The sequence below is a fragment of the Mchenga conophoros genome, linkage group LG2 (assembly GCF_057382185.1).
Source record: "Mchenga conophoros isolate Kocher_MC1m ecotype Shallow Benthic linkage group LG2, M_conophoros_male_GT1.1, whole genome shotgun sequence".
Lineage (NCBI taxonomy): Eukaryota > Metazoa > Chordata > Actinopteri > Cichliformes > Cichlidae > Mchenga > Mchenga conophoros.
In genome coordinates this window covers 21,476,120-21,485,361 of record NC_140527.1, presented here as the reverse complement: position 1 = coordinate 21,485,361, position 9,242 = coordinate 21,476,120, and the positions used below count along the sequence as shown (strand labels likewise).

The following is a 9,242-nucleotide window of genomic DNA, read 5'->3' as shown; positions in this document are numbered from 1 at the left end:
CACTTCCAATTATGATACCTCTTAGCCCCCAAGTGATTATATGTATGCTAGACAACTTCAGGGCATGCTCCTAATGAGATGAAGGATGGTGTCCTGGGGGATTTCCTACCAGATCTGAAACAGTGCATCACTGAGCTTCTGGACAGTCTGAGGTGCTACCTGGTCGCACTGATGGAGCAAAACATAGCACCTCAGAGGTGTTGAAAATTGATCTTTCAGGCAAGAGGAACAGAGGAAGACCACAGACAAGGTTCATGTTCATGTAGTGAAGGGGAATATGCTGGAGGTGGGTGTGATAGAGGCAGTGATGACCTCTAAAGGGAAGAGCCAACTTGGCAGACTAAAATTGTTTTGTAGTATTTGGGCTTTATCTAATGATCTAATGATGTTACCAGAAAATGTCATGTGGAACTGTCATACTGATCTCACTGTGACTGCTACTGGTTTCAGTTGCATTTTGAGATGAGTAGTGTCAGCTGTTTGGAGAGAAACTGTACTTTGAACTGTGCTTTTACCTTTATTTTTATTTTTGCAGAAACTTGAGTGCAAGTAAACTACATAAAACAAAATGCTCTGTTATTACAACATCCGTTAGCATGCACTAGATTAATGTTACTGACTAAGGTCGATTGATTTTAACATAATTTTTAACGGCATCACATACTTTGTTTTTGGTTTTTTTTAAGTTGTTGTTTTTTTGTCTACCCTGTAACCACAGTCTTTAGCGGAAGTGTTTAATCTACCTTTTGAGTGTGTGAACATTGCAAAGATTCAAAAGTTCTTGCATTTTTAAACTCAGCTCGATTTGATAACACAGGAAGTGGAAACTTGTCAGCCGCAGTCGAGACGGACGACTGCCTGAGAAAACTATCATTTGTTTTGTCTCGTGGGATCTATTTCTGCTGTGGTAATTGACTGTAGTGTAGAAGTCATCAGTTTTTATGAAACTGTCTTTACAGATTTCCCAAGCTGCTTAAAAACTGGGAATGTATTCAGTATATTTGAAGTGTTTTTATTTTCTAACACACGGGCTCAGCTGATGACTCAGTCTTGCTGTATATGGTTTTGCAATAAGTGTTCACATTCAAGCTCAAGTAAAACCTGTAACATGCTGTTAATGCTGTTTGTATAAAAAAAACAATGTATAAATGTCACATGTAACTGATGTAACTATTTAATAAGTGCTATAATGTTGTTTATCTATCCATTTTCTTCCTTATCCGGGGCCGAGTCGCGGGGGCAGCATCCCAAGCAGAGAAGCCCAGACCTCCCTCTCCCCAGCCACCCCCTCCAGCTTATCCGGGTGAACACCAAGGCGTTCCCAGGCCAGCCGAGACATATAATCTCTCCAGCGTGTCCTGGGTCTGCCCCGGGGCCTCCTCCCGGTGGGGCATGTCCGGAAAACCTCACCCAGGAGGCGCCCGGGGGGCATCCTTGTCAGATGCCCGAACCACCTCAGCTGGCTCCTTTTGATGTGGAGGAGCAGCGGCTCTACTCTGAGCCCCTCCCGGATGGCTGAACTTCTCACCCTATCACTAAGGGAGAGGCCAGTCACCCTTCGGAGGAAGCCCATTTCTGCCACTTGTATTCGCAATCTTGTTCCTTCGGTCACTACCCACAGCTCGTGGCCATAGGTGAGGATAGGGGATTGACCGGTAAATTGAGAGCTTCTGCATCACTGCAGCCGCTGCACCAATCCGTCTGTCAATCTCCCACTCCCTTCTCCAATCTCTCATGAACAAGACCCCAAGATACTTAAACTCCTCCACTTGGGGCAGGGTCTTGTCCCTGACCCGGAGTGGGCACTCCACCTTTTTCCGGCTGAGAACCATAAAAATTATGAACAGAATCAGTGACAAAGGGCAGCCCTGGCGGAGCCCATCACCCACCAGGAACGAGTCTGACTTATTGCCAGCTATGTGGACCGTAGCAATGGGCCAGACACCCCATACTCCCAGAGCACCCCCCACAGGATCCCCCTGAAGGACACGGACGAATGCCTTCTCCAAGTCCACAAAGCACATGTAGACTGGTTGGGCAAACTCCCATGCACCCTCAAGTATCCTTGGGGGGATAAAGAGCTGGTCAAGTGTTCCACGATCAGGATGAAAACCGCATTGTTCCTCCTGTATCCAGGGCTCTAGACTAACTTTTTGCCATGGGCGTACCGGTACGCCTAACTTTAAAAAGTTAGGCGTACACAAATTTTATAATAATTTATATAATATAATGTGTTTTTCTGGATACACTGTGCTTTTTCAGCATTCAAAGACTGATGACACCATGTCCGAGCACTGGCTATGAATTTCAGAAGGATCAGGCCTTAACTTAACAGAAAAGTTAGCAATGGTTCTTTTCCTATTACAGCTACATCCACTTCTGTGGTGCCTAGGCTGCTCACTAGGGCTGGGTATAATCACTGATTTCTATAATCCATTCGATTCCGGTTTTCAAAGTCCCGATTCGATTCAACTTAGCCTCAGACAGTCAGAAATATTATAATTCTGATCATTTATCAGTACTGACTTCTTCAGAATTGTGAACATCACAGCAGATGCCTTTGTGTGAAAGTAACTGAGAATAAAACACAGAAAAACATGAAGGAGATTTTCCCTGGTCTGGCTTTTTATAGCAGATAACCTTAAAAATATTCTACAATGTTCTGCATATAAAGTTTAAATTTCTTCAGTATTGAATAACAGAAAAAATAGGCTTTCTTGTCCGAGGTCATTTAAGTGAAAAAAAGAAAAGAAAAAGACAGCAGCCACAGCGCTGTAAACAACGGTAGACTGGTGGGTAATAAGCGAATTAATAATACAGAAAACAGAGATTGGAAACAGGAAACTGTTCTTGAAGTACAGAGAGAGATAGAGAGAGAGAGCTAGCTGTGCATGAAGTGTGATTTTAATAGTCGTGGAAGCAAAACAGCAAAATTCATGACGACATTGATCAAATGTGAAGCGCAGTTTGCTGCTTCTTTTGCTGCTGGCTCGGTGAATTTTGGTTGGAGAGAGACAAAACCTGCAGCTCAGAATCAGCGCAAAAAGATGTAAACACAGCGCGGACCGCACGCATCAGAATCGCTAAGCTCCGACAGCGTGTCCGTCTACGGGTCGTCGGGTGAGAAAGCCGAGAAAGACAAAGCTGATTCTGATGCGTCGGGTCCGTTCTGTGTTTACGTCTTTGTGTGGAATCCGTGTACCTGCTCTCATTTGCTGTTTGGTTGTTGTTGAAATGGTTTTGTGAGCTTTAATCTGAGAATCTGGCGTTTCTGGCAAAACACAGTTATATTTAAAAGTCGATTCAGGATTTAATGAATTGATATCGCTTTATTCAAGCTACTCACCTCCCACTTCCACCTGCACTTTCAACTGGATCACGGCCAATCAGAGAGGTCCCGCCCCTGACTATCTCTGATTGGTTTAGTCCACGATAGGGGCAAAATGTGTGTCTGCTGTTGACCACAGGGAAGGTTGCAGATTTTATTTTATTTTTTTTGCTACCTGAACAGTTGGTCGCACAGGTGCAACCAAATATTTTCTTTTAGTCGCACCACTGAAAAATTTGGTCGCATTTGCGACCAAATTGGTCGCACTCTAGAGCCCTGTCCTGTATCCGAGGTTCGACTAACGGACGGACTCTCCTCTCCAGCACCCTGGCATAGACTTTCCCAGGGAGGCTGAGGAGTGTGATTCCCCTGTAGTTGGAACACACCCTCCGGTCCCCTTTTTTAAAGATGGGGACCACCACCTCGGTCTACCAGTCCAGGGGTACCGCCCCTGATCTCCACGCAACATTGTAGAGGCGTGTCAACCAGGACAGCCTTACAACCTCCAGAGCCTTCAGGAACTCAGGGCGGACCTCATCAACACCAGGGGCTCTGCCACCAAGGAATTATTTAACTGCCTCAGTGACCTCGCCTCCGGAAATTGGCGGGTCATTCCCCTCATACCCAGACTCTGCTTCCTCCTCGGAAGATGTGTCAGTGGGATTAAGGAGGTCCTCGAAGTATTCCTTCCACCGCCTGACAATTTTCTCAGTCAACAGCACTCCACCCACACTACACACAGTGCAGGTTGAACACCGCTTTCCCCTCCTTAGTTGCCTGACCGTTTGCCAGAATCTCTTCGAGGTAGTCTGAAAGTCTTTTTCCATGGCCTCTCCGAACTCCTCCCACACCCGAGTTTTTGCTTCCGCCACCGCCCGCTTGGCCTATCTATCTACCTATCAGCTGCCGGAGTCCCACAGGCTAACCAAGCCCAGTAGGACTCCTTCTTCAGCTTGGTGGCTTGGTTACCACCACGACAGGCACCAACTACCTTGTGGCTGCAGCTCAGTGCTGCGGCTTCTGCAATGGAGGAGCTGAACAGGACTCAATGTCCCCAGTCTCCCTGGGAATGCTGTTGAAGCTCTGCTGGAGGTGTGAGTTGAAGATCTTGCGGACCGGGGCCTCTGCTAGATGTTCCCAGCACACCCTCACTGTACGTTTTGGTGCGCCAAATATGTGGTGTAGCCGTGGGTCCTTTGCAATACTCACTTGGTCCCTTGAAAAGGTGGGGAGCTACTGTTGATAGTGTTGATCCCGGTGAAGTGCCGCAATTGCAGCCTGAGGCTACGTCCACACTAGCCCGGATAGATTTGAAAACTGCGTTTCCGTCTGAAAACACTCCACATCCACACTAGTGTTTTCAGTCGTTTTCACAGAGTTGTGTGTCCACATTGAAATGGATGAAAACGCCTATGTCCCAGTACTGCGCATGTGTGAAACGCAAGAAGATTCGACCTGCCTCATTTCTGTCTGTCGTTTATTTACTTTCTGGCTCTTTGAACCGTTGCGGCAAAAGGTCGAGGAAAAGCACCGAGTTTTTTAAATGGACTAACAATGAGGTGGAGTTGTTGCTGCGAGTAACACAAAAGTACAAAGTTGCAAAAGCAAGTGAGAATTAAGGAATTTGAAGAAATGCTATCTGGAGCATGTACAGACTGATATTAATCTTTAACAGGGCTGTCAAAATTGAGAGCAAACAAAACAACTGCTGCCCTCCACTATCTTAGTATAATTGGTCACATGACGGCACCCAAATGTATGTGTTTTCGAGAGCGTTTTGAAAACGCTGCGTTTTCCTTCCGCGAAAACGCCATCTCAGTGCGTCTCAGGCGCTCTAAAAACCTGCTTGCTCCAGGCCTGTTGGACAGCTTCACTCCTTGTGCTCAACTCCATGCAGCGCATCTTGAAAATTTGGATAAGGCAAATGTTTTAGTTCATGCCTTTCGACACTGGGCAAAGAACTATGTGTCACTGAGTAAGCTAACAGCTTACAAGGAAATTTAAGTGACCATTGGAGAAGAGGATAAAGCCATGAGAAGTGCAATTCGAAGAAAAGGATTCGTGACAGGGGTGAAGCAAAGTAAGCTGACAGTTGGAGGAAATGCCAGACCGCTTGCGAAATCACATCTGGTTAAGCAATAAAAACAAAATGAGAAAAAAAATAGTTGTCCGGGAAAAAAAAAAGAGAGGAAAAAAGTTGACCATGTCAGACAACAGTGAATCCAAAATCTATAAAACAACTCATATAAGTTTTATTTGCTCGCAGTTAAATTATTCAACCAATATATCCAAAGAATAGTCAAAGAAATAGTCAGAAATTAAAGGACAACCACTATACTGTATATTGCCATTGAATATAACAACTGAAATAATTAATTATTGTATCAAACAATCTCAAATATCCAGAATTCATTGGTTCTAATAAGACAATGACAGTAGCTCTGTGTAAATTCAAAACATTACCCACTTTGCTTAAATATTATCTTAATAATCTTGTTTTTCTTTTTTAAAGCTCACAAAGAAGAATGTGGTCTGATTCAGCTCGGAGTACAGCTTTTTATACAGTGAAGCCCCCTTTTGGCTGACTGGTAGTGGTAAGGTTCAAAATATCAGTCCGTTAGCAGGGTCGTACTGCCGTAAGACATCCATCCATCGATGAAAAGAGAAACACAACAAAGGCAACAAAAAAAGTGGCTGTGGAGCCATCAGAGAACACTTAATGTGAGTGTTAACAAAAACTGTAGGGAACAAATCACTGTCATGTATAGGTCTATACAGAGGTTATGGAAGCTGTACAAAGATTATTGTAACAAACAGACAGTAAAAACAAAGCCTGGTAAAAATTCTCAACAACCTTCTAAAAGGATAAAACCCTTAAATAAAACGTGACAAAATAAATAACCCAAATGTTTTTGGAGGGACACCTCCTTTTTTTCCTTTATCAGTTTTTATCATTGAATCATGGCCAGACAGAAAACAAATATACTGTATCAACATAGGATGTTTATACCCTCCATATTAAAAGAGGCTTCGACAAATGATTGTGTCATTTACTCTTTTATCTATGTTTGTTTGATTATTATTCTTTTTTTTAATCTAAATGGGTGGTCATGCAAATAGAAAAAAGCCAAGTCCTTTATGCTTTTAGCTTGGTGTTAAATCTGACAGTTCATCTGTTGGTGATGGACTGGCTGGTTTCCAGTCTTGCTGTGCCCTTAAACACACTTACCTCAAGTACTAGCTATTCTTTCAGCCAACTAGTCTATGCAACTAGCTAGTTTCTACCTAACTGTGCTTTCTCAGTCATTAAGCAGCTTCAGCCTTCGCTTTATGTGTCACCCCCTCTTGTTTTTCTTGCTGAAAAACATTTCTCAAGTCTAGTTCAGCTCCTGAGAGCCAAACCAGGTAGCTATATAGCTTGCTGTAGAGCAATATTTCAAGAGGTTGACTAGTTGATTTAAGGTGGTCTGGTATTCCAAAATCATTGCTTGATGTCTGCTTTGTCTGCCCGACAAGCCACCTAGTCAACAGGTAGATGAGAACTCGCATAAGTAGATCAATTGGCATTCTTAGATTACGCTACGTCTTGTTTGTCTGAGCTGACAAGTCAACTGGTTTTCACAGCAGCTGGTTTGTGAGCAGACTTAAAAGGTGCTGTTTTAGTGCTCCAAGATCCAACCTGCCTGCCTGTTGAACAAATAGAGTACTATAGACGGTGGATACCCACGATTGAAGTACTCAGGATGCCTTCGTTAACTTCTCTAGTTCTTAAGTTTCCTAATTCCTTTCCACAAACTCAGCATGACCAGTCAGGAACTTTTTGCCAGTGTGTCAAGGACACATGGTCATGCCAGCAGTGTACATTCCAGCTGGCATCAGCCTGTTACCAGGTAATAGGTCCAAAATCAGAGTGCAATCCTTTGTATAATCCCAGTCTTTCTGTAAACAGTTTACAACCACTCTCCTAATAAGTGTGACACCAAGCCTTCTGCGGTCTTTCGGTAGTCTTTTATTCACAGCTGGGAAGGAGTAGCCCAAAAGCAGTTGATGGGCAGTCCAACGCCAAGTCTGCACACAGTCCAAAAACCTGATGAAAACCAGACGACCCGCCAGTCTACACGAATCCAGTGAAAAGCAGTCTGTATTCCAGTATCAGCTGAGAAGTCCAACTACCAGATGTCAGAGCTTAGTTCTCTGCTGGTGAGGGGTACAAAGGTGCTGTTCAGGTGGAGTTCTGGCTTCTTCCCAAGGGTATTGCTCTGTTGCACCTGGGAAACACACAGCACCACCATGATTAGCACTAACCTTGCCATATAATGGTGCTTCATTTTATGGTATGACAAAATATTGCATGCCAATACTGTGCCTTGACTTAAACATAAGAACTGTACTGCATTTCGTTTCCCAGTCTGTTAGAATAAGCATGTTTTCAGGCTAGATGATATGAAGATATTGTTTTCTTTCTATATTCTCTTTTATTCAAACAGACCTCTTGTTCCCCAGTGAACTGCTCTGAACCCCTGGGGAGAAGAGAGGATTTATTTTTATTGTGTTTAAGCTCTGAGTACATGCAAACAGATAACAGCAAGCAAACTTTAGAAAAGGATACACTGTGCTGATGTTGGGTGCTGGGGACTAACTAAGAACATCATACGTATAAGTGGCTTAGTCTTTTCTCCCACCTGTCCATTCAGCAGTGTCATAGGGATATTGCAATAGACATGGCGCCCCCCGGGGCCCAGAGTGGAGAACTGCACTGTGGAGGGAGGTGGAAGTGGGGGTGAGGGCTGTGGGGGAAGTTGAAACTCATAGCTGCGGCAGAAATGCCGCATTTGAGCTGCTGTAGCACTGTGACCCCCTCCTAATGGCAAGGTCATCTGGTTGTAGTCAGGGATCTCTGTTGCCAAGGCGACCTGTGTGTAAAAGACATGACTTTCTAGTAACTTTCATTAGCTTCAGCATTATTGCAAGAGGCAACTAAATATGAAGCATTCATCATGAAAATGCTGTTTGTAGACTTCTGTTAGCTTCTGGGTGAACTATGAAAACAAGATAATTGTAAATTAATGAAATAAATGTAAATGAACTTAAGTGTAATGTGTTAAAATAATTCAAGCTCGAGTTTCACTTATTTTTCAAAATAGAGCTAAACACAGGAAAACGTGAAATCCCCGAATTCCGTCTGATATGAATTCAAAGGCAAGTTTTAAACAACTGAAACAAACTTTCTAGTCCAAACTGTACATTTGAAAACACAGCAGTGGAAACATAAGTAGTACAGAAACAGTTAGAACATAGTCACAAACATTAAAGAGAGATCCATGGCAGTCAAAGAATTCTGAACTGAACTGGTGGTAGAAAAACTTGTAAAACTTTATCATGGGACAAAGTCAGAAAACTTTTTATTCAGTTTTTATTAGAGTTGACCGGTGGTTATATACATGCAGTTTTAATGTCCTGGTGACCAAAGCCAAAGCCTCATCAGAAATGGTCTTAGTGGAAGAATGGCTCTAAGAAAGTCATTGGGGTAAGGGATGGAGACAGGGAGAAAAATTGAGGTATGGCAAATTACCCAAAATTGGACTACAAATCATTGGCAAGAGGACTTGAATTCAAATGTGAAATGGTTCGAATTGTAATCAGTATGTACAAAAGTGAGTGGCTACAGTCACCGGTAAACCTGGTGGAGGCTCCGTCATGGTTTGAGGCTGCATATCAGCCAGTGATGTTGGAGAGCTTTTTTAAAATTGATGGAATTACAAATGCAGAAAAGTACAGTCAGATTTTGATCCACCATGTAAAAACCATCTTGAAAGCATTTGACTGGCACTGGCTTTTTCAGTATGACACTGATCCCAAACACACTGTAAAAGTCCAGTAAAAGTGTACCTGGATAGAAAAATGCACAATGAAG

General features: G+C 43.3%; 1 protein-coding gene across 1 annotated transcript in view; it reads right to left on the bottom strand.

Annotated features, from left to right (window-relative positions):
• Positions 1 to 5,558: 5,558 nt before the first annotated feature.
• Positions 5,559 to 9,242, bottom strand: part of il1rapl2 (interleukin 1 receptor accessory protein-like 2) — a 420,712-nt gene continuing 417,028 nt past the window's right edge. The window contains exons 17-19 of the mRNA XM_085287845.1: positions 8,011 to 8,241; positions 7,818 to 7,848; positions 5,559 to 7,596 (exon numbers count right to left, since the gene is read on the bottom strand). Coding sequence (XP_085143971.1) covers positions 7,508 to 7,596; positions 7,818 to 7,848; positions 8,011 to 8,241 — 351 coding nt within the window. The 3' untranslated portion in view covers positions 5,559 to 7,507. The remainder of the gene's footprint in view (positions 7,597 to 7,817; positions 7,849 to 8,010; positions 8,242 to 9,242) is intronic.